Consider the following 27,221-nt stretch of genomic DNA (forward strand, 5'->3'; position numbering starts at 1 on the left):
CCCAAAAAAAAAAATATATTATTAAGAATGTTGTATATTAATTTCGTTAATAATATATTATTAACATAATCAGAAGGCTTTGTAAATTAGAATTAAACACAATAAATAAGTACAAGTACTAATAACAGTGAGTGCACAAATATGATTATTTTTTTTACATCTTATAATATGTTCGAAAGAGCACATGAGCACCCTCATTGTTCCAATTCGAGGGGAATTGGAACAATGAGGGTGCTCATGTGCAATGATTTTCGCTTCCTCTCTATTTCCCCCGTCAAGTCGCGCTCAAATGACGGAGTTTGAGGTTTCTTGAGCGGTTCCGATCGTTTCTCAGCTTTGCAGGTATAAAGATGCTCGGTATTGACCTAAGTAGATACTGAGTTATTCTACCTGTTTTTGCACGAAACTCGAAAGCAGGTGTGTTGTTCATCCTGAAGCAAAAAAAAATGTTTAAAACAATAATAAGAAATTATATAATACAGCCGCATTTTAAATGATCGTTTTTAATTTCGTTGCTCGTAATATCTCAAGGAGGTTTTTCGGAATTAAAACAAACACAAAGACGGAATCGAGGCGGCGTGACGTTATGAAACCATTACTCATCGAAATAGGTAATCTTCCGAAGCACCCCTTTTTAATTATGCAAAATCTGTCCCATTCATTAACCTGCCAGACGTCCATATTATTATTAGGGGGGACAAAATGTACACCTGAAAATTATGAAACAAAGACTGATGAGCGATGACGCTATCTTTTTCAATTTTACTCAGAGCGATGGCTTCCGTTCTCTATTCCATTTATCACGACGAACAAGACTCGGATTCGCTGAATTTTTATCGTCAATTTTTTTTACTTGAAATCACTGATCGACGTTTCGTTGGGCGTCTCTATATTAAACTTTTATCATCGCTATTGAGTTTTTTCACCCAATTAGGTTAATAACAGGAATTTTAATGAATATAATCTATTTTCAGTAATTGATCTTTGATATTTTCGGGCGCGAGTTTTATTGGAAATATTTTTACTGGCCATTTATCTTCAGATATTCGTCTTAAAAATGGCAAAGGAAGGGAGAATTATTGTTAATGGTACTTAAAATTAGTATTTAGTTTTTTAAGGGAACATACCCATACTACATGACCTATTTAGGGGGGGGTCGGGTCCACTAATTGCTTAGAACAGCGAAACGAAGTTCGCGCGGTCAGCTGTATCAGCAGTATATAATTATATAAAAAGCTTTGTCCATGACATGAAAGTGGAATCACCGTACAGCCTAAATCACTGATCGTAGATTTGAAAGGCAGTTCTCCGTACGACTTAAAGTCAGTAAATATTATTTCGTTACTTTTTAAGTTCGTAAGTTTTTTTGGTGGGTTTTTTTTTAATTCCTTAATTTAATTTAATTTTATGCTTTTTAAACTTGTTCAGATATTATGTCCTTTTGAATGAAGCCGTCAATAATATGAGCCCAAACATGAAACCTCCACTTTGGTTTCATACGGAGCTCGGCTCCTATAGAATCCAGGTGATGCTGCAGCAGCAGCATGAAAATTGGTCACGCAGTATGAGTATGTTCCCTAACCGACTTCTTAAAAGGAGGTGGTTATCTAATTTACAAAGGTTCCGATGAAAATGAGCGAGGGCGTTATCCTCATTTCAAGACTCTTTTCTTAGTGTACGAGGAGTAAAGCTTTAAGCTGTAAATCCTGAATTATATGAGCTACGTGTGAGCTACAGCCAGTAAATAAATCGAACGCTCTAAAAGGGGACTGATCTTAGTTTTTTGAATCGGTAGCTCCTGTTATCACGATCCAAACGGCTGTACGCTAATTCTGCTCTTTTAATCCAATTATTATAAAACTTCGAATCGATTTTGATACGGTTTTGGTATAATAAATCTGCAATGTAGAGGTTTTCATGCTCTACCCATTGAGGCTTTGATGAATCAGACAAGTGCTGCACCTCGATTTGAAGACGGTGGCGGGCAGCGGATTGATGAGGATGGTAAGCTGCCAGGCAAGGATAGGCTAGCGATGCTTCTAAAATTTGAGACCAACGTTAAGAGGAGTCCTCACCGCCGTTTTTCCATACAAACGTTGTCCCCTGTTTCTTCCCTGGATAATGCCGGTAGAGTTATGATTTTTTCCTGAAAATCTATGGCCACTATTAGCATGCCCCTATGTTTTCTTTTTTTTCATAATTTTATTATTAAAAAAGATAAGAACGTCCAAAACCCAAAAAGTGGCCAGATTTTCCTATGTGTTCGAACACACAGAAAACAAAACTAGCTAAAATATACAAAAAAAAAAATAAATAAAACATAGGAACACAGCTCAAGCCTTGCTTTAATTCTTAATGAAAAAAGTACTTAAATCGGTTAAGTTTTGGAGAAGGAATGAGCAGACAACGAATCGAAGATTTTCTGTTCTTTTATTAGAACTTTTGTCGTGTTGTCTCTATCGCGCACTGCGGTGGGAGACTTGAGATTGGTGAGACAGCAATACATTTTCAAATACCTATTTTCAATTTCTCTTGCCCCTGGCGTATCCTTTTAAATGCTTTCTAATTGGTCCCTCCACAATTTGAGGTTTGTTTAAAGTTGAAGCTGCAGTAATGCTGCATACCAGAATCGGGGTATTCCTTTGAATCGGGAGCCCCCGGGATCGGGATACAAAACATCTGATTACGTTTCAAATGGCATTTCATGGTAGCCGATTATCAATTCACCTCGTTCGCAGCTAGTCGCTTGTCAATATTCATTTAGCGCGCGGCCGCCGCTCGGCGCGTGATTTGTCGCTGCCCGTCGACGCTGAAGGGCGGCGTGACGCGAATAGCAAACGAAAAGGGGGCAAATATTGCGGTGGACGATTTTAAAGTTAGTGATTGCTTGGTAATTGTTTTCGTAGGTGATGGCGAGTTATAGTTCGCTCCATCGGGATGTTTTTCAACTTGGAAGTTAGGCTATGATGGGTAACCGTGATTTAGAACATGGTGAAAATCATGGTAGTAGCACTTAGTAGTATGCACAATCGACATCGATCATCGGCGGCAACTATTGTCTATTATTACTAGAGATCTCCCGATGGTCGAATTTCGATCTTAAATTTAATTATCTTCTTCTTTTGGCCTTTACAGTATTAACTATTTCAGAGTTAATAAAAAACATTTTTTTTTTTCAAGTGAAAACTTCTTTAGCGGCGTTGAGCACTTTTGTGGGATGGGTAAAAACTGTGAAACTCACGTCAGATTCTCGTGCTGATCGAAAAACCGTAAGACGGTTGGAGAGTAGTGTTGTAATACCGAAATCGATTAATCGAACAATCGATTGCTTTTTTTCGATTTTCGATATTTTTTAATCGATTGTAAGGGTTTCGATTAATAGAAAAAATCGATTTCTTAAAAATCGATTTTCATAAAAAATTGGTTAAAAATTCAATCGATGTAAGGGTTTGGAATAATTTAAAAAATCGTTTTTTTTTAATTGATTTTCAAAAAAAATAGGTTAAAATTTATTCGATTGTAAGGGTTTCGATTGATTTAAAAAATCTTTTTAAAATCGATTTTCATAAAAAATGGGTAAATAAAATAATGCACAACGTTCGTTCCGTAGCCAAATGGCAAAAAACGGAACCCTTATAGATTCGTCATGCCTGTCTGTCTGTCTGTCTGTCTGTCTGTCCGTCCGTATTTCACAGCCACTTTCCTCCGAAACTATAAGAGCTATACTATTGAAAATTGGTAAGTAGATGTAGTCTGTAAACTGCATTAAGATTTTGATACAAAAATGGAAAAATTATTAAAAATTTTAGGGGTCCCCATTGGTACCTAAAACAAAAAAAATTTTTTTCATCTAACCTATACGTGTGGGGTATCTATGGATAGGTATTCAAAAATTATATTGAGGCTATACGTGTGGGGTATCTATGGATAGGTATTCAAAAATTATATTGAGGTTTTCTATGTCATTTTTTCTAACTTGAATAGTTTGCGAGAGAGACTCTTCCAAAGTGGTAAAATGTGTGCCCCCCCCCCCCCCCCTCTAACTTCTAAAGTAGGGGCATGATAAGTCTAAAAATAATATATGATGTACATTACTATAAAAACTACCAACGAAAATTGGTTTGAACGAGATCTAACAAGTAGTTTTTTTTATACGTCATAAATGGTAAACCTTACATTAATTTTCATTAAATCAACTGAAATATAAAAATAAATCAAAAACCTTTTAATTTCATTAAAATAAATCTGATTACTGCTGCGGAACCCTTCATGGGCGAGACCAACTCGCACTTGGCCGCTTTTTTTGACAACATGCTTCAACCATAAACAAAAAAGTATAGGTAATTCGTATGTATAGGCTCGTCTTTCAAAAGGATGGTAGTGTTGTACCTTGTAGTGTTGTCATTTTTTATTTGTAAAACGAAATTATGATAAAAGCATAATTTTAAAATAACTAGAGATCGCCCAATGGTCGAAATTCGACCTTACTTGCAACGACATTAGGACTACTACCTATATTTTGTAAAAAATATTGACTTCATCATAGTTTTTTTTCAATTCTTGTCTCTGAGACTCAGCTGATCTCAGACTGGCCGTTTATAAGCATTGTCTAATAGTATCTAAAATTAAATAAAAAAAACAATAATCCATTTTCAATTTGTCACCTTGTTGTCAACAGACTTCAACCATAAATAAAAGAGTATATATAATTCGTATGTATAGGCTTGTCACTCAAAAATCTGTCATTTTTCCCAGTAGTAGTGTCGTTGTGTGTGTAACGTTTTATTTGTTAAAAATATATATTATGATAAAAGCATCATTTTAAAATAATATTAGCTCGATGCACTCCTTCTCCATATAAACTATAACTGTGCGAAATTTCATGCACCTACGTTTCCCCATTTTTCGTAAAAAGGGTAACAAAGTTTTTCTCTCACGTATTAATATATAGATATTAGCTCGATGCACTCCTTCACTATATAAACTATAACTGTGCATCATTCACGGTTTACGTTTCCGCATTTTTCGTCAAAAGAGATCCAAAGTTTTTCGCTCGCGTATTAATATAATAATGGTATAGGCGTATATTATGCTCGTAAATCATAATAATATTATTATAGGTTTGAAATCGCTTAGGTACCCTTATATTTTGTCCACCATGATTCATGGGTTAAAGTATAGAGACCGTACAATGTAAATTCATATTATATTTTGATAGTCAAAATCACAAAAAATAACGTTGAATCTCATAAACTTTAGGATTTTTTCTCAAATTCGACCTAGATAGAACACTGTATTTTATACTATAGATACATGCTTCTGGCTTCAAATATTTGCTACGAGGATGATTTTTGTAAATAATTTGTGTAGTCTGAGTGTAAGGTCAGTGACTGCAGCCTGATTAAATGTGGTTGGCTAGTATGAATGTATTGAAAATACCTTGTTCACAATTTAATATAATATGTATAACCTGACGTATATTATAAATATTATACCTAAGAATATTACTTATGTAATATTTGACATAGTATTTCACCATGTAGGTTAATACTGTAGTTGCTTTATTTGCTACTAGCTGCGCCCCGACGATCGCGTAAAAGTGATAATTATTACCGCATCATGATGTACCCTTTGTGTTATTCTGATATTATTGTGTATAACATTGTAAAGTTTAATCAAAATCCTTTCAGCAGGTTTAGCATAAAAGAGCAACAAACATCCTCACAAACTTCGCGTTAAAATTATTTGCTGTAATTTTATTATAATTCATGTTGAATTGTTTCAGATTTTACGCAGTTCATAGCAGACATGGAGATGGATTATAAGACGTTATCCGGAGGCATTGACAGGTTTTTATGACCAATATTATCAATTTTTTAAGGACATGCGTCCTCTCATATTATGATTTAGCGTAATAATATTATAATTATATATATTTTGTTGACATCGCGCTTTATAAACTGAAGTCCACGCGGACGAAGTCGCGGGCAACAGCTAGTAATAAAATAATTGAGAATACCGATAAGTGTCGAACGAAAAACAAACTTTAATAGAAGTTCTTTTAGAGATTTCCGTAGGGTTTCTACACGTGACCCTCTACCAACTTTTTAAACTCAAGCAACAACTAACAAGTCATAATTGCTGCTTTAATGCTACCTATTTAAATGTCGAGCGCTAACAGAGAAAATATGATGAAGAGTTTTCATTTTTAATTTTTTTGTTTTTTTTTTAATGAAATAAGGGGGCAAACGAGCAAACGGGTCACCTGATGGTAAGCAACTTCCGTCGCCCATGGACACTCGCAGCATCAGAAGAGCTGCAGGTGCGTTGCCGGCCTTTTAAGAGGGAATAGGGTAATAGGGGAGGGTAGGGAAGGGAATAAAGTAGGGGATTGGGCCTCCGGTAAACTCACTCACTCGGCGAAACACGTTTCACGCCGGTTTTCTGTGAGAACGTGGTATTTCTTCGGTCGAGCCGGCTCATTCGTGCCGAAGCATGGCTCTCCCACGTATAATTTACTTACACTAACTTACATTAGAATAATTAAAATTATTTGAATTTGGATTGAAATATAAGTAAAGCATACGTTTTTTTATCTAAATTTATTGTAAACATGTTTTGTGTGTACAGTAAATTGTACACACACAAAGCACATTTACAACAAATTCAAATAAAAATCGATTGAAATAGAGTAGGTACTATTTCCATACATTTGAACTGGCCATCTTATCCATTTCCTCATAATACATAACCATGTAAGCACAATAGCTGGAGCCTTGTTAGCGCCATGTGTATTGGTTGATCTTAATTGAGTTATTAACCGTCTATGCATGTAGTTCAAACAGAGATCGTACGTTCAACACACTACAATATCGGGTTGTTACACGATTATACCAGAGCCAAGATATTGTTTAATTAATTGGTAACCTTGTACGCAAGATTGGTAAGATATCCGATAGACGGCTTGTAGATTATTATGAGGCTGAAATATGAGATAAGGTTTAAGTTTGGTTCGGTAAGTATTCTGATTAAAGTTCGCTTCTTAGCGGTTTAGCCGTCAATCAAAAGTGTGTTACTTTATGGATAAACTCAATTGAAAAACCTTCTCTCTACTAATTAAAATAAAAAGAAAACATTTCAGTTTATGTATGAATTTTCGTGAATACTTAATAGACGGCCGCTCATTTGAAATGTTGTTGAGTTTTCTGGAAAATGTGGTTTCGATATTTGAAACGAGTTGGTAAAAACTAGTTAGGAGCTAAAATATAAGAAACCATGAAAAAACAGTCCATTAGTCCATCTAACCAACATATTCGTAGCTTTTATTTAATATCAATCCATACTACTTTACTACTAATATTATAAATGTGAAAGTGTGTCTGTCTATCTGTAGGTCTGTCTGTCTGTTACCTCTTCACGCCCAAACCGCTAAACCGATTTTGCTGAAATTTGGCATGGAGATACTTTGAGTCCCGGGAAAGGACATAGGATACCTTTTATTTCGGAAAAAATGTACGGTTCCCGCGCGATAAACGATTTTAAGCGCAACTGAGCTGCGGGCGTCATCTAGTGGACTATGAACGCATTACATATTTTATTAAGTACGTCCTATCCTATTCCTTTGTAAAAAGTAACAGCTTAATCAATGTAAAAGGTGTGTAAAGATGTAAAGTATCATGTACTTAGGGAGGAGGTACTTCGTAAACTAACTTTTGCTCTCGACTTGGTTCATGTGACATGAAAATTTATATTATTATAATGTTGAATCGCGTAATATTTTTAACGGATCATAAGGTTTAATTAGACTGATAAAAAACAGGAATAGTGTTTCTTTCAAAAATACTTATAATATGTTAAAATACTAGAGTAACTTTTTTTAACTTTTGTATGGGCAAATTCATGACGCTGAGGCGTTTGCCTATACAGATCAGAAAAAAAAATTTGCTTTTCCAGCGCTGCCACTTTCACAGAGAATTCTATACAGGTTGTAACAAAACTAAGTGATAATACTTTAGGGTGTGTATGTGTTCCTTGTAGAGAGTTCACTGTAAAAGTAGCAGCGCTGAAAGACAAAAAAAATCACTTTTGTATGGGGAAACTCATGACCCTTGGGCCCTTGCCCATACAAAAGTGAAAACAAAATTTGGTCTTTCAGCGCTGCTACTTTCACAGTGAACTCTCTACAAGGAACACGTACACACCCTAAAGTATTATCACTTAATTTTGTAACACCCTGTTTAAGGAACACATACACAACCTAAAGCAGCCTTTCCCAAAGTGGGCTGTAACGCCCCTTTGTGGGCACTGAAGGTCTAAAGGGTATTGAACCCAGAAAAAAATGGGGCCGTTGTGTAGAGACTTGGGGAGGGTGATTTATTTCATCTGGATGCATTTCAAATTGAGACAATAGGGGCGCTAAAACATATTTTTTTCTCAAAGTGGCCAGCAGACAAAATAAGTTTGGGAACCCCTGACCTAAAGTATTGTCAAAATGTTTTGTTACACCCTGTAGTGATGCTCACTACTCAGATTTAGTGAGGAAATCTCTTGAGAGTCGAGATTCCCTTATCCGTAGCAACGTCATCCATCTTGTTTTTCTTGTTTCTCCCATCTCGAGCCGTGTATTCGTCAAAGTGCAATATCATCAAATCACTGTAAAAGAAGTTTCATGATTTGGGTGGAGGGAATGGGGATAAAATATTACAGCGAGAAAGTTTAGCTCGCTGGAGGACGAGTTGCTTTAGGGTTGTGTTCCAGTAGCAGCTGTGCGATTTATGTTGTTTTTGTAGCGTATAGTATTTCAATGTGGATATGTACTAGTACTAATACTAATCGTGTTAAGTATGTAACATAAGCGTGACGTTAATACGCTACGCTACGTAATTTTATGTTACGCACTTTGTAGTTCGCACATACTATTACTATGTAATCACAATACCAATGACTTTTAGATATTGTCATTCTTCTAATGATAAACTCGATTGTCAAGAGCATGGGCTCTCGATAATCGATAACCAAATTTTACTATGCCTATCTTTGAGTCAGTGAAACGACCTTTGCAGTTTATTACTAATTATTCTTCTATATATCTTTCTAAGTGCCTATCAAAAATAATCATAACTCAACCATGTAAATTAAAATTGATGTAAATTATAGCTTGCAGTGTGCAACAAATATCTGATGCTTAGTAGCGGCATCTTGTGCCGAGTCACTCAAGACGTATTTCATGGTACGTCGACTCACGAAATGATATTGTTGGAAATATGATTTGAGAGAGTAACAAATGTATTATGTTGCAGCTTTCTCGGGGCATGTGTTTGATTCCATTAAAAGTTCGCACGCATAGGTGTTAGACCAAATTGGGGCTCCATTATTTTTGTAACGCCGGAAAAATAATGTACCCCTCGTAAAGTTATTTTACGTTAGAGTTGATGGTATGAAAATGTAGTCGATCTTTATTGTGAGTTAGGGAGTAACTTTTTATTTTTACTCCATAAATCCCATCAACATTCATGAAAGTTTCCATTACTAGGATAGTTGGTCTTGAAACTACATGAACCTGGAATCTTTTGCGGAATTTGAATATAGCATTATCATACTTTATGAGTTTATGTGTTGTGTATATATACTGTGTTTGCACATTTAGTATTGTCAAAAACTTATAGTTTTATAGATGTGTCGAAACAGTAGGGGTTTTAAAAGTATTGATATATTTCTCAATATTATGCGACTTTCACATAAAATAATATTATTATCAAGAACAACATTACGTGTTAGAAATGCCCTGTATTTAGCGTGATATACAAAGCTTTTCTTTTAACTTTTATATTGAGAATGGATAACTGGGTTGATTGTCAATAATTAATTGAGCGTCGAACGTTTTACACATAATTAGCTAATAGGGTTGTCACGGGCGGGTGTCTAGAATAGCATCAGCCCAGTTTCGCCGGTTCAGTGGCGTGCCGGTCGGGCGTAAAGTGGTAGCCCTAACGCATGGCCGGCTCAAAGACAGGCGTGCGTGAACTGTGGCAGCTTTGGTTTATCGCAACATATTCTCTGAGGCTTTGTATTTAATTAGAATCACTCCCTTAAGGTGATCGCACATTTTATTATCAGCACGCACGAACCTGCTTCATTTTAGAATTCGTTGTATGAAATGATGCACTCGCATATTCGTCCGCACCGTACGTGCCGCATTTCGTGTATTATGCGGTGCGTTCGGCGCGTGGCGTATACGGCACGTACGGTGCGGACAAGATATTATTATGTGCGATCAGCTTTAGTAATAAAAAACTCTAAGGTATAAAGAGTATTGACGTGATTTTTATACAAAGTTTTGTTTGTGTATGTCAAATGACTTCTGAAGTATTTTACAAGGACGAAACTATCATTTTCACGATCAACAACCATCGCATGTAAGTGTTATTGTTTCACAAATCTGTAAGGTATAATACCAGCTATAAAAGAAATTATAATCACAAAAAATTGTTAGCATTTTGCTAACAATAATAATTATTACGTTTCATTAATTAACGTTATGTAAAAGTATACTATCTTACAATATTAACTTATAACAATCACAAGAAAATCAAGTTCACAAATTGTTATTCACAAGACGTATTGTGACCTATCCTGGACAATCGCAAGTGAATCAGACGATATCAACGGACGTAACAGACGATTCGCAATGGCGGATAATGCGGACGCCGAGGTAGAAGTTTATCGCCGGTCTTAATAGTGCTGAGACGGTGGCTAATCATAGCTCCTGATTCCACTGGCTGCGGCTGATTGGATATCGATCGGGACCCTTTTGATATTTACAAAAATATACAAGATACGTTTGATATCAGCTCGGATAATCCGTAAAGGAGACGGTAATACCGTTGATCGTATTAGAATGAAATATTTAAGTAGGTTATATTTTGTCGTATTCGTGTAATCTTCTCGGCGTGTTACATTGTGTTGGTATTAGCAAAAAAACTTAAACTTGCGTTGTTTTAAATTAAAAAACCGGCCAAGTGCGAGTTGAAGGGTTCCGCAGCAGCAATAAGGTTTATTTTTATGAAATTAAGAGGTTTTTGATTTATTTTCATATTTCAGCTGATTTAATGAAAGTTAAATTAAGGTTTACCATTTATGACGTATAAAAAAAACTAGTGGCTAGATCTCGTTCGAACTAATTTTTGGTAGTTTTTGTAGTAATTAATGTACATCATATGTTTTTTTAAAATTTATCATGCCCCTACTTTAGAAGTTAGAGGGGGACACACATTTTACCACTTTGGAAGAGTGTCTCTCGCAAACTATTCAGGTTAGAAAAAAAATTATATTAAAAACCTCAATATGATTTTTGAAGACCTCTCCATAGATACCCCACACGCATAGGTTAGATGAAAAAATTTTTTTTTTGTTTCAGTTGTATCTATAGGGACCCCTAAAATTTTTAATAATTTTTCCATTTTTGTACACTCACACACTACATCTACTTACCAAGTTTCAATAGTACTTATAGCTCTTATAGTTTAGGAGAAAAGTGGCTGTGACATACGGACGGATAGACAGACAGACAGACAGACATGACGAATCTATAAGGGTTCCTTTTTTTCCATTTGGCTACGGAACCCTAAAAATACGGAGGAAGTTTTCATTTCTGCCTGCGCTTCCAGAATACAAGCTGCTGTTTTAAGCAATTGCATAGATTTATCGCTGGCTTTGAACGCGGTGACCGAATCAAGAAATTCCGCAACGAAAAAACTCTCACTCGTCTAAAGTCGTTTTATTTCGGAAGATTTGGGAACGGTGTTCATGTGCGTGCGACTAACTGCAACACCTTACTCCTGCGGCAGTCCGCGTACCGATTGCCACACGTATTTTTTTACATAATAATATTTTTTGTATGTTAACGAAACGAAACAACACAATGGTCATACAAACAGTCAACGTCACTACATTGTAAGCTCGGTAACTTTAAAAATGCAAGCGTAACAAACTGCAGCAGAGTTCGGTTCGGATTCGCGTTGACGTTGTAAAAACTTCGTCATGCAAAGCCGATCGAGTTGAAACTAGAACTAAAAGCCCAGGTAGTTTCAAAGTTGATTGCCTATAGTGCTGTTGCATGGCTAGGCAAGTTTCACATGCCTAGGTTATTCAAATAACATCTAAATTATATTTAGCTATTCATTTCTGTATGCCCTAGTGCATTCAATGTGTTACAAAATATTATCGAGACAAATGAAGCTTAGGAAATCAAACAAGGTCTTTACATCCATTGTGGATGATTTAAACAGTATTTTCAGAAGTAACCACTCTTCAAAATATACTGTAGTGTCTGGGAAAAGGTTTTAAACGTCCGTATAGTTGCCCAAGCACATACGGCATTCTCGCAACATAGCCGGCCTAGTCCATTGGAATGAGCAGGTCAATACGTCTGGGACCAACCATGTGCGGGTTTCTTCACGATCTTTTCCTTCACCGTACGAGTGCCCGTATAATGTACTTGAGATCTGAAAGTGTCTCAATAGCTATGTCCACACTATGCGCTTTCGTCTTAAATTTTCGTCATCTTCTTTCATTCAACTTTAGTTTTGGCCCAGTCAATAATTGAATGCGTCAACGAACGCAACGCCAACTGTCATTTTTATTAACAAAGCGAAAGTTTTGGATACGGTCAGAGGGCATGCGTCGCGGGCATGCCTCATGTTCGCCGTTGACTGCGCTATAACACGGCATGCGTTATAGCGCAGTCAACGGCGAACATTGGCGAACTTGACGAACAGAAAAAGGCACAGTGTGGACAAAGCTATTGGTACACGCCTCCACCCAGGATTGAACCTGCACCCTCTCGAGTGCGAACCAACGGTCTTCCCACTAGGTCACGGGGCTCTTATTCATGTTAGGAAATTATGTCTATAAAAAATCATGATGTTACTCGAGGCGCACAAGAAGCACCTACAGTAATTGGAAAATGTTGCTGTTCTCTTAAAAAATCCTTACAAAAATAACAATGAAATAAATCGGTAGTGCTAGTCTCGTTTGTAGGCACTTGAAAAGTCTATACTATTGCGGAATTCGTGAAGAAGCGTTTCCAACTGTTTTATCGTTTCGTGCGGCTCACATCGATGGCTGGGATTAAATATTGTTTCTCGTCTTCGTAAAAAACCCGCAATGCATCGTTGGTATTCTTTTCGTTCGAAGCAAATTAAACAATAGAGCAAAAATATAATGGTACGTCTTAGTTTTTGAACATCAATGAGGGTCCTAGAAAACTTTATTTATGAGTGAACTCTTCAAGTTGGCTAGCCTATACTCGGTAGCATCATTGAACACTAAAATGTACCGTCTTAATTTGCTTATTATTTTACGTCTGAATCACAGAATATTCTGTGTAATAAGATTCTCGTGTCTCGACATAAAAAATAATAATCTTGTTACCACTGTCATGATTTTTTACTTTACGAGACAATGCAAGTTATTTCCTCAATTGAGAGTATCGTAGAAGTATGATACTATTTCCGTATTACGATTCTTCATCTATGAGTTGTTATCCTTGACTTTTTCTACTAAATAATAATTAGTAATTTTGTAACGTTTTAGCACGGTGACAGTATTACCTACATAATCTATATAAATAAAACTCAAAGGTGATTGACTGACATGGTGATCTATCAACGCACAGCCCAAACCACTGGACCGATCGGGCTGAAATTTGCCATGCAGGTAGATATTATGACGTAGGCATCCGCTAAGAAAGGATTTTGATCAGGGGATGAAAGTTGACGTTTTAAATGTCAATTCATTGTCACGCGTTGTTTTGTTTGCTGTTGTTTTTGTAAGCGAGCTAGCAGTTTTTGATATTTAATGTGTTTAAAATTGCAGTTGGACTTAAAAATAAGTGCGAAAAGTTATCTAAAAGTGTGTCTGTAAATACAAAATGACTGATACATGTGAAATTAGTGCTGAAAGTTTAACAGAACCAGAAACTAATTCTGAGGTTACGTCCTTTATAATTCTATGGTGTATTACCTCAAAGATACATAGGAAAAGATAGTAACCAATCAGAATAAGAGTTGGCCAGTAAGCAAAAATCAAGCCAATCAGCGTTAAGAATGTGCAATGTTACGAAGGCAACTCGCGTTTTCCCAAAAAACCTAATTTTTTTAGGATAATTGAAAAATGTTATCACCATTATCTAATTATCCGTGTTTTCGAAAAATCCCTAGAATTTTCGCGTAAATTCGATTTATCAAATAATCCTACGACATATATAATAATTCATCTTAACGCGAGCGAAGCCACGGGCAAAAGCTCGTATTATATAACGTTATATCACCGTAGTATGAGACAAATATTGGAGAATTACAAAGTACATAGTTGCTAAAATAATTTTATATAAAAGTAGTGAGACTGTCGTTTTACTGTTTTGCTGAAGAGCTATAAAACTAATGTACTATCAGAGAAGTTGATTCCTATGCAAATCGGGGACCTAAGTAGTTTGGTCGCGTTACGTCAAACCCAGCTGACAGATCACAATTAACATTGAATTGACATATTCGACCAAACAACGTTGGTCTGTCAATTGCATAGGAATCAACTTTTACGATGGTACTTTTTGAAAGTTCCATCACATCCTCTCATTTTGGTCACATCGGCTGCATATTTAGATAACTCTCAATACTGATGGAATATGAGCCAAAATAACCGAACGCGACATTAGGTCCTTAATGGGTACACGTAACCATTTCAGTTATCTGGTGTGTGATCTTCTCGACGGGTTCAGTTTTCAATTACAGCAGAATCTATTGGCCGATTTTCCACTGCCACCGTTAACGTGACGTCACCGACATTAAATCAAATAGAATGCCACTTTATGACCTAGCTAATAGATTTGATTTTTCTCTACGTCGCTACAAACGGGCGCCGACATGGGTCGCTAGACAAATATCAATAGGAAATGAAGGCTATAGCCGAGGTCATAAAGTAGCATTTTATTTGAATTTTTGGCGGTGAGGTCCCGATGACGGCGGCAGTGGACAAACCGCCATTAGGTAGTTGAGATGATACTCAGCCGGGCGACGCGAATTGGCGAGTTGCTGACGTGAATTTGGAGAATATAGAACGCTAGTGTTCTTTTAAAATACCGAAGAATCCTAGCTTTTTAAATCCGACGAAAGTCTTGTAGGAATACTTTGTTTAGGTAAACAAATATTTTTATCGGTATATTTATGGTCCTACCACAAGCTAGAATTTTCGACCATGTTTTTTTGTTTGATTATTGATTAGTTATAACTAAAACTATTATGTTTTTCCCTAATTACGTTCAATGTTGAATTGTGAACTGAATTTTGATATTGTGGCTCGTTTTTCCATAATTGTAGATCCTACCCCTACATTGGTAAAGCTTTGTAAGCTGCTCGGAAACTATTTAAGTAATCAAGATTATAATTAACAAATTAACACCCAATAAATAATCTTCCATCATCAATAATTTACGGAATACTCCCAAAATTGCGTTAAATTTTTGAATATCCCATAATGAACTCATCAGTAGCGAGTTTCAATGTAATCAATCCTTTTATTAATGGAAGTTTTTAATAACTGTAATGAAAGCTGCAAGTATGACGCGAGGAGTATGCATACACATTACACTGCGGGTGCCAATAGACGGACCATAATGTATTCATGAGCGGAAGCGGGTAAGAAATGTTTTTTTGTAGAGCCAGAAAATTTGGCACCATTAAATAAAGATTATTTCCATGACTTATTATTTAGTGTCTCTAGAACAGGGGTCGGCAAGTAATTTTAGTTGGGATCCGAATACTGTGGAAAAATTTTGACGAAGACCAGAAAAAAATACACTAGTCCTATGCAGCTTAATAATATTATTATTTTAATTAATAAAGGTATACGTATACCTTATATAGATATATTAATTGATACTTGGTATAAAATACATTACAATATTTCTCCGCGGACCGCGGTCCGCCTGTTGCCTACCGCTGCTCTACAACCATCTAAATCCACTATTCAATATACCATCCTTGAATTTTGCCTTGAATATTGCCATTGTGGATCACAACGGCAATATAAAGTCAGTTTTATAAAACGTAAAGTGACGCGTACGGAGTTTTATTTTTAAGGGTCGCCTCTTATAGTGTTTTTCTGTACTATGAATTTCCAAGCTTTATAATAAAAATAGCTGAAAAGTCCAGGTTTTTACATCCATCGTGTTTCTTTCAAACTTTCCGCACAATCATCGTAAATCGCTTGACGCTTCCTCAAATTTTTGTTTAGCTTACGAGTATTTTCTATAATATCGCTAAGCTCGTCAGCGTGGTCGCGTCACAGGTTTCATTTCCTACTGAACGCCAACTACGGTGCATTAGTAAATTACTCACGTACACACGTTCCGAACTCCTCAAATCTTGGGATTCGTCGTGAGATTTTATACCGGACCCCGACTAATTTGTTTAATTAACGCTGAGACATCAGAGCCTTAATTGATTTTGTTATTTGAATGAAAGGTTATAAATAGCCCCTCGAAACCCATACCGGAAAGTTTGTTGTAAGTTGGACGGTAATTTGGAAATGAGCAGCGCCGAAATGAAGATTCCTATGCAGGGGCGACTATTGTTTCAATTTCGCTTTGATACATTTTATAAGGAAAAAAGCCTTAAAGATACAATTTCTGTAACATTTACCAATGAAAATCTTTTTTTAATTTAATAATTATCGTTCATTTCGCACATTTTACGCTTTTGACGTTAATTAATTTACGCGTATCTACCTCTACAGTCGTAAAATTTGTAGAGGTTCCTTTCAAAACACTTTCGTGTCAAAATTAACAATTTAATGAATTTTTAGTTTAGTATTTATGTATTAAGTTTGCATCTATTTTGCATTATTTCATTTTTATCTTCGTCTTTTATCTTATATTGATCAAAAGTTTTCTTATTCACCAAAAGGAATCCCCAAAAACTTAATGTCCACATTCACAGTCATTACGGCGGAAAAGAGATAAACAAGATAAAAATAAGGCTATAAATATTTAAATACAAGCTAAACAAAAGGAGATAAAGGTAGAGATAAGGCCGTATTTTTATATATTTAAAAATAAACTTACGGAGCCCCGAGTTCTTTTGTATGGTATACGTATTATCCCTTGTCCTCCTCAAAGGTCCCACTAATGCCCTTTATGTTTTTATTCCATTAAGTCGAGCCACAACCGCTGGCCCCGGTTTATACCTCAGGTCGTCGTTAAGGCAACAACGACATTATGCCTTCCACTTAATTCTTGCTTGTTTCATCGGTGGATATTTTTCTGGTGCTGAAGGAAAAAAAAACTAGGCCTTTACATCCGTAATGGATGATTTATACAGTATTTTTCAGAGCGAAGTAACCACTCGTCATGTAAGTAGTGCCTGGGACAAGATTTTTAAATGTCCGTATGGTTGCCCAAGCGCATACGGCGTTCTCGCATCATAGTCGGCCTAGTCCAGAGGAAAGAACTAGTCAATACGTCTGGGACCAACTATGTGCGGGTTTCCTCACGATGTTTTCTTTCACTGTACGAGCGTCCGTATTATGTACTTAGGACAGAAAATGTCTCGTAGGTACACGCCTCCACCCGGGTTCGATCCTGCACCCAATAAGAGTGCTAACCAAAGGTCTATCGGTCCATTAGGCCACGGACGCTCAGGAAGGAAAGGGATTTCAATTATAGGAGTAGAAGATGCATTTAAAAAGTCAGAGCGACCACTCATGGGATGGATTATTTTTATTAGTCGCGAAATAGTGGCCACCCTTTTAATTTCGGCCCTGATAAGATAAATAAGTAAATAACATAATTTTCTAAAGTTACTATATAATGATTAGAATTAGTCTGTTTTGTGACATAATCATTTTGTTATAATATTACAAAATTACTTAATACTCACATTGACTTATGAGCGTAACTTTTGGCTTTAAATGCAATTAGAGTTATATCCCATAATTATTTTAATGCCCTAACATTTGCAATTCAAAAGTCCGATGCAAATCACAAAAATGTTTAAAGAGACCTCTTATTGAACGAATTTCATCCATATGGCATGGGAATAAAGTCGACCAGAAAAGGAGTGTTTCACCAGCCACAATGCGAGTACATCCTGATCTAGTATCAACAAAAGATCGACGGATAGACATGATGTTATACAGTTTTGTATCCGAGCGGGTGATTTTTAATCAGCAAACTTTGGAATCTGCCCAACAATATTGGTATGTCGGATTTTTAATCAGAGTACCTTTGCAATGAGATTCGTCGGAACTCGTTATTAATTTTCGGTTTGATATCCACGTTTTTATTACACAGTATTTTATTTGAATCATTCTATCGTGTATGACGAAATCACTCCGAATAATGTTTATTACGTTTTTTTTTAATGAAATAACTGGGCAAACGAGCAAACGGGTCACTAATTGATGGAAAGCAACTTCCGTCGCCTATGGACACTCGCAGCATCAGAAGAGTTGCAGGTGCGTTGCCAGCCTTTTAAGAGGGAATAGGGTAATAGGGGAGGGTAAGGATGGGAAGGGAAGGGAATGCAATTCAATAGGCAAAAATGTACAAAATTGCCCTCCCGGTAATGTCGCAAGTCGCGGTCTCGCCTACTAAGATGCTACCTTTAGATATAATCTAATACAGTAATGGATGTTCGATGTAAGCTCGGGGTCGTAAGTCAGCTCCGATATTAATGAAAACTGTGTCCACACTCCACCTGGTACTCGATATCTTGCCGCAATGTATTAGATTCATATTTCATTATACTTGAGATACATTCAATTTCATAATATTTTATTTAGTACAATCTAGATTGTGAGTGCAGCTGCAGTAGTCAGGACGAGCGAAGCGAGTCCTAGTATATCTTACAATCTGTACGTTTTGTGGTACATTTTACGGAAAATATATCACGCCTTTAATTTACTTGTGCCTTAACAAAGTAATTTTTATTTATGTGTAGATGTGTTATCATCAGCCAGTCGAGGTGTGAGGATGCGAGCCCTCACAAAACTCGGTTTTTATCTAGTTCATTTTGACTGTGATTCTCTTAAAATAAAAGTTGTAGATTTTTTTTATTGTAACAAAAATAAATTAGGATTTTCAAGCAATACTGATCTATTACTTGATTGGCCATTTTCACACCTGATTCAGTGCAATATAGCTCTCTGATGGGACTGATGAAATATTACGAGACATCCTTCACATTTATCTCCCCATGCAATTTCCTGAGACTAGAAAAATTGTTACGAAGTTGGTATCTTGAATAAGTAGGTACTTCGCTGTCGTCTTGATGTGACAATTTTCAATAACACAAATGGGTGGCCGTGGAACAGTATAGACTAGTCTCACACCTGCGACACTGGAGGGGAAATTTTGAGGAGGTTATTGTGAAAGCGATGTACATTGCGTATTATTCACTATTAATACTGATGTTTATATTATCAGTCCACAGTGTTTTCATGAATTTGGAATTAAAATTTTGAAAAAAAAAATAGGCACATTAAAGGTACTTATATATTATATTATTACGTCTGTTACTTTTCACGTTGACATCTGGTATGCAGATACTTTTATAAGCCCCGAAAAAAGGACATACTACAAAGGATTGTTTTTTTTTTTTAAATGTACGGTTCCCGCGCGATAGACGAGTATTTGACGGGCTATCTTACACTGAAAGAATCATCAAAATCCCTTGCGTAGTTTTGAAGATTAAAAGGGAACAAAGGGACATGAGGGAAAAAAGCGACTTTGTTTTATAATAAGTATAGATTATTTAAAGACTGCAAGAAGATTAGCCTACTTACTAGGCAATGTATGAGACCAGTATGAAAAATGTCGTTATGCTGGTTATCCCTATTTTGAAATATAGTTGGGTCCCAGATGCAAGTCCCCTTATACTAATTCAAACATTTAATCGACCGGCGTCGGTCGCCCCTAGTAACATAGGTAATTATGTTGCTCCAAGAAAATATTGTTTGTAATAATATTAGAACATAATGTCTTGCTTTGATATGTTAGAAAAAATATCTGAATATCTGAACATAAAAAGATTGATGATAATTGTTTGCAGATAATGCCTAGAAAATGTGTCTATATTACTGATTCTTTTCTGGGTAAAACAAAGGGATGTATGACATAAAACTATTAATTAATATTGTTTTGTCGAAATTGTAGATCCACTCTATATAACATTTTACTATATATGATCAAATAAGCAATGAATTTCTGAATATTCACTACCATTTTACATTATCTACAACATTGTAGCGAGAACACAAATAATATACTACAAGGAAATATCTACTTATAAAATCGAATTTATTTATATGAAACGCTCATAGTTTTATTGGAGAAATACGGAATGTGATTTTCTATAGCTTGTAAAAATAAATGTATTCAATTTAACAGATCGAAGCCAACTCCCAGTAGACGATGCGTCTTCACTGCGAAATTTCCATAAATCAATTTCAATACAAACACCTCTTAGTGAACTCTGTCCGTAGTTGAAGATGGGGTGTGGTGCCAGTTTTAGCGATAGCTGAAAATATATTGAAAATATTTTTGTTATTTTTTTCCAACAAAAATAATATTGTTTATTATGATTTACTTCGCCAAAACTTTGAAATGAAGTCTTCACTCTATACTCCAGAGTCTAGACTGTTTGATATATTATTGTCATGGTATATAATTGTCCACCACATATTTCCACAACTATAACTCCTTTGTCGCTGGAAGTTATTGAAAAGAAAAATAAGACATCAAAACTAATGCATGAAATGATTTTATAGACAAAAATATTATTTTCGTATCAGATGATAGTATAATCATTTGCCTAAATTTTGTTATTATGTTTATGTTCCATGCAATATTCGTGTACAAACAATCCTGATAATTCTGTCCCAAAGATAAACTTTTTCCCAAAGATAAATTGTTACTTTACTCGAGAACTTTCTATTCTACTAGGTAAAACCTTGTAGAAGCTCAATTTTTTGATGATGCCGATGACGAGGAAACGCTTTCAGTCGCGCCACGCAAAGTCCGTGACTTGGATGGCGAGCGGGCCGCGGTTACTCGGCGACAGTTGGAACGCAGTTATAGTGATCAAATTGAGTCAACCGCAGAAGTACCGGCGCGGGCGAATACGCGGCGCGGAATCTAGACTACGTAATGGAAAGTTATTTAATATTTTCACAGTTCGTTTTGTTTTTTAAACCGCAAAGGCGGAGTTTTAAATGAGCTTCTCACTACGTTTTTAGATCGAGTTGACGGACTATTTGGTCGGAATAAAGTCGCACGGTGTTCGTTTAAAAGTTTACAGATTACTTTTCACAGTTGTGAAAATTGTGGCCTCTGATTTAATTATGAAACATTTCGTCTACGAAACTTGATTGCAGAAGCAAGAATATAGCTTACGGAATTGTTCCGTTCCGTAGAGGTTCCGTAGGGTTCCGTAGCCAAATGGCTAAAAACGGAACCCTTATAGATTCGCCATGTCTGTCTGTCTGTCTGACCGCCCGTATGTCACAGCCACTTTTCTCCGATACTATATATATCGCCCCCGAAACCCCCTATATACTAAATTTCATGGGAATCGTTGGAGCCGATTCCGAGATTCCTGTTATGTATTATATACAAGAATTGCTCGTTTAAAGATACAAGATTTAAGTCAACTGAATAATGTAAAAAAAGTTGAAAACCTTTTGATTTCATAAAAATAAACCTTATTGCTGCTGCGGAACCCTTCATGGGCGAGTCCAACTCGCACTTGGCCGGTTTTTTATTTATTGATTAAAATATTAATAAATAATTATATACCACAAAGGCTTTTACTTGATCATTTATCAAAATAACATCTTTGATAAATGATTGAGTTTCAGGAGATGCATAAAATATTAGCCTAAAGCCATACGCTAGCCCTTTCGGGAAAAACTGGAAAAGGTGTCCGAGTTTATGCGTATTTTTTGCTTCGACTGTACTGTTTGTTCGGGCCTGGACAAACTTGTCTGGTAAAATAGGTTTTCTGTCGTGCACATTAGGATCGGAAATCGTTTAAATCGTTCGTTTCAGTCAGATTAGCAAATGGTTTACTATACTGAACAACCTTCGGCCGGAACCGCTATAAATATTTACCGAAATGCGGTTTCACAGAATGTAGGTTTGGAGATTTGGTGCTCTTTGTTTGTATATAATATGGTTGCACGTTATACAGAACGTGAGCTTCATTTAGCCGCTATAGACAGTATCTTCACGTGTTTCTACGAGTGTAGACTGTAGTTACATAAAAAAATATGGTAAAAAATTGAGTCAAGTATAAAAATTCTCGGTGTATCTTTTATTGTTTGTTAGAGCCATACTTTAGCACTAATGAGCCATTTCAATCTGGTCCATGGCATTACAGTAAACCAACGTTAAACTACGTTTAATTTTTTATCGTGTTTATAGAGTGAATGAGCTATGGCAGAGGGGAACTTTATGGACCAGTGACACAACTCGCAACACTAGAGAAGTTACACGTGTACTTGTTACTTCTCTACATTTAGTATCCCGTTTTGGTGTGGCTAAGTTATAAATAACTGAGCCTCACAAAACAGGATACAGAACGTATTTCCCTTAAACGCGTTTCAATCTCGACACACTTTGCGAACGTCAATAAAACATAATTACCTGAAGCTCCGCTCGTGTTGATTGATTACAAAAACGCCAATTTATACCTCGTCGAATGCAAATGTTTATTGAAAATAATGGAGAGATGCAGGAAAAGATTACCACTGATTGATTAGATCCGCAACAGGTGAAGGGGAGACGGGGTAAAGTGGATTACTCGAGCACTTTGAAGCCCGCCATTTGCTTACAAGCTGCCCGGACGTGCCTTTTCAGTTTTATATTCATTGAGTCCCTATCAGATATAAAAGAATTTAAGCTTGCCTTATCGATGTTAATACTGGACAACCCTGAAAGGGTGGGCTTGTTTTGATTTTATTCAAAGAAAGGTAGAGGTTATAATGAAATTCTTTTTCGGTTCCGCAATATTATTGAGATCCAGATTATAAGCTAGTTTTATAAGTTATAACCATCATATTTCCTTCGCTATATTCCTGGCTCCTAAGCAAACTAAGCAACGGGAAACACATCGTATACAAAACGAGAAAGGTTAAACAAACAGCTAGGAAACGTAACATCAGTATCAAAAGAATTATGAGAAGGTCGGTAGTTCTCCGTGAAACATGACCTTCGAATTACAACCCTGGTTTGTTTAAACACTCGATTTAAACTTTAATGGCGGAGTTGTGAAACAAATGAGAATAGTTTGCGGACAATTAAACTGGCTAATGCCGGCTAACTGCGTTTTATCCTCTTTATCTTTCACCTCGTTGTACTTACTTAAATTACCTTTTATGGTACCGAGCTATTTGACATTTAGTCGGTTTCTTATGATGCCTTCTCACGGCGCGTATTATCGCAAGCCACGCCGCGCCCGCTCGAGCCACGCGCCGTGTGAAGGGGTGGCTCGGGCTGGCTCGAGCAGGCGCGTTTAATATCACGCGCCAGCTCGAGCCACGCGCCCGAAGAAAGTGGTGGCGTGGTTGCGTTCTCACGGCGCGTGCTAACACAAGCCGCGCCGCGCCCGCTCGAGCCACGCGCCGTGTGAAGGGGTGGCGCGGCGCGGCTCGTGCAGGCGCGTCCCGATCCGATTAAAGTCGGTAACTTCAAAGGCGCGGCTTGAGCAAACAGGCGAGCACGAGCCACCCCTTCTCACGGCGCGTGATATCACAAGCCGCGCCACGCCGACAAAAATTCAAGTAAAATGAAACTTTAGTAACACGATAATAGATATTTGTTTGCTCTAAGCCACTTCGATAAATAAGTAAATTTTAATGAAATGCAACTTTATTCACTAGGCAACTAGGTTGCATTTCAATCTATGCCGCTAATTTTATTAAATTAAGTGTAATTCATTTATTTGATAACAGATGCCGCTGCTTGGCGGCTACATCGCGCTATAGCTAGCACGAAGATTTTTATTATAGGTGATTAACTAATATAAAACTCTTTCCACTTACACTCATTCTTGGTGTTATAGAATTATCACGCCAGAGGGATTTAAGCCCCAGGGTGGGATACCCTGGGGGCTGGGACTAAATTCCTATTGCGTGTATTGGTCCTCAAATACTGGTGGCAGTTTATTCCTGAGTTTTACAGTGCATGGCAGGATGTTACGCAAAAATGCACTGTGGAAGACTGCCACTCACCAAGGTGATGAGGATTGATAATGGTATGTTTTTCGCGTGGAATGATGACTAAAGCTTGCAGGATGTACGATTCCGAACAATAATAATTGCTCAATACCTTGCCAGTTCCCCGTGATGATAAACTACTTTTATGATTTACAATAATAATAATTATTATGTTTCCACTCATACTGGTGGAAGAATGACGCTTCTGTTCGAGCACAACATCACGAAATCCGTCTGTACGGGCTACGGCTACCCTGGGACTAAAATTGCTCTGGCATGATAATAATTGTACAACACCAAGAGTGAGTGTGAATGGAAATAGATTCATACCAGATAATCACCTTATACCTATAGGCTATAACAAATATCTTCATGCTAGCTATAGCGCGATGTAGCCGCCAAGCAGCGGCATCTGTTATCAAAATAAAGGAATTAAACTTAATATAATAAAATTAGCGGCATAGATTGAAATGCAACCTAGTTGCCTAGTGAATAAAGTTGCATTTCATTAAAGAGCTATGGCAGATTTTTAGGTAAAAATTTTTAAAGCGTCTTAGGAATGCATAGCAACCAAAGAATAACATATATTCGTAAATGATTTTCAACGATTTTGTTACATTGATCTAAAGCCAGGATAAAAAGATAATATTTAAAAATAGCCAAAGTGATTTCCTTTTCCAAAATGGCAATTTTCTGTCATCCGATGTTGCCAGACTAAATAATTATTTTTTCCAATTTAAAATCAAAAAAGTTTTCTATTTGTAATCACATTAAATGTGATTACAAATAGAAAACTATAAATTTTATAGTGCTTATATATTATGATTAATGTAATTTATTCCATTATTTGTATATTTTTATGTAGATTTTATATGAAATATTGAATAAGTATTTAAAGTACTTACAATTCATTTTATGCACAGCGGAGCTAAAATGGTCACATTTAGCAATTCCTCTCAATCAATTCAGCAAATAAATTGTAAAAACTGTCAAACTGATAAATGTCAAATCAGTACAAAAATATAGAAATGAATTGCAAGCAGAGTTGCATTTTTCGATTTTAGAAAAATGAATCATATTATGATTCATATCATGATTCTTCAAAGTGACCATTTTAGCCCCGCTGCCATTTGTAGTAAAGTACATAGGTATTACGAATGTAAAGCAATTTTGAAGGAAAATAAATTCAAGACTGCATCCAGATAAATTCAAACAATATTAGGTACTTAAATGGACTGGACTTAATAAATCATCATAAGAAACCTACCTAAAATCTTTTTTCGTCATATTAAAGTACACTAAGAAGCCTTTGCTAGCCCTGGCACGACTAACTACTTTTCTTAATTGTTTATTGCAATTTGCAATAAGTGAAAACATGAATTAATTATTCCGTTAGATATAATTTCAAGCTATAAAAGCATGTCATACATTTCGATGACTGATGTCTCCATAATATCTTCCCTCAACATCCATATTTCTCCCTCTCACTATTCATAAAGTTCAAGTTATTAATAAGGTTATCACCAATCTAAGTGGGATCCACATCCCATTGCTTAACTTGTGTTTTCATTAATAATTTTTGCCTAGCAATCGTAACCTTCATTTCCCCAACAGTTTCTTGAATATTTAATAATTAATACATTATTAAACATGGTACATGCATTAAATAATAAGCTAAATAATTACATAACCTTCAAAACTTCTAAGTATGATAACTCAAAAACCTGGCCTTCTAAAATCACGATTTTTTTTCTTAAGAATCAGTAAAAAATGCTCTTTAAAACAAGGTATATTTTATTCATAGACGCTTACTTTATTTATGACCTAAATTCGTCTATGGGAAGCTGCCATAGCTCTTTACTTATTTAACGTAGTGACTTAGAGCAAAATGATATCTATTATGGTGTTAATAAAGTTAATTTTACTTGAATGTTTGTCAGCGTGGCGCGGCTTGTGATATAACGCGCCGTGAGAAGGGGTGGCTCGTGCTCGCCTGTGGCTCGTGCTCGCTCGTAATAGCTGACTCGGCGCGGCGCGGCTTGTGATATCACACGCCGTGAGAAGCCAGCCTTATAAAGACAATGTTTAGTTTTAATATCTGAACAGAAACGACTGCTAGTTGGGAATAATTTTATACTCAGAAACTTAATAGATACAATTTATTAAAAAGATATATCCATGCAGATAAGTCTCTTATTTCTTTGGTTAAACTGATGAACCGAATTTGATGAAATTGAGGAGGTACTATGTAGCCCCGGGAAAGAACTTAGAACATTTTTCATTGAGTAAAATAAACGATGGAATGAGTTCCTGCGAGAAACATCTAGTGCTAAATATATAAGTAATAAAAACACACATTTTAACTGAAATATGAACAATTAGATGACGCCCGCAACTCCGTTGCGCCAAGAATCGTTTATCGCGCGGGAACCGTACATTTTTCCGGGATAAAAAGTATCCAATGTCCTTCCTCGGGACCCAAAGTATCTCCATACCAAATATCAGCAAAACAGTTGAGTGGTTTGGACATCAAGAGGTAACAAATATTTTGCATTTATAACATTAGAGTGGATAGATAATATAAATATTTTCTTTCAGCAATCGGTATAAAAAATTATTAATGTCTAATATTCAACACATATTTTAAAAACAGCAACTCTTATTGAACGCGAGAGATAAACAGAAACAGATTTAGGTGCAATTAAGAAATGGAATTCATTTATTTAGCGCCGGACGTTGGACATCTGTATTTATACTAGTTCCCGGATAACGACCGTGAGCCTGAGGCTGGAGTGAATTAGTGGCACTTGAACGTGTGACAATCAAGATTAACGACTGAAATACTTATCGGAGTATAACGCCTGAAGCGTCGGATTAACAATGATAAAACTACAGTAATTATACAGTACAGTCTAGCACGGTCCCAGAGTCTTTGACGAGATTGAGAGCCA

The 27,221-nt window shown here is 36.3% G+C and overlaps 1 protein-coding gene across 3 annotated transcripts in view; it reads left to right on the forward strand.

The window, feature by feature from the left end:
* The window catches only part of LOC121740021 (CUGBP Elav-like family member 1), a 364,655-nt gene that overhangs the window by 59,509 nt on the left and 277,925 nt on the right, over positions 1 to 27,221 (forward strand). For all 3 annotated transcript variants that reach the window (XM_042132700.1, XM_042132703.1, XM_042132702.1), the window contains exon 3: positions 5,786 to 5,849. In XM_042132700.1, coding sequence (XP_041988634.1) covers positions 5,809 to 5,849 — 41 coding nt within the window. In that variant the 5' untranslated portion in view covers positions 5,786 to 5,808. The remainder of the gene's footprint in view (positions 1 to 5,785; positions 5,850 to 27,221) is intronic.

The sequence above is a fragment of the Aricia agestis genome, chromosome 2, assembly GCF_905147365.1.
Source record: "Aricia agestis chromosome 2, ilAriAges1.1, whole genome shotgun sequence".
Classification (NCBI taxonomy): Eukaryota; Metazoa; Arthropoda; class Insecta; order Lepidoptera; family Lycaenidae; genus Aricia; species Aricia agestis.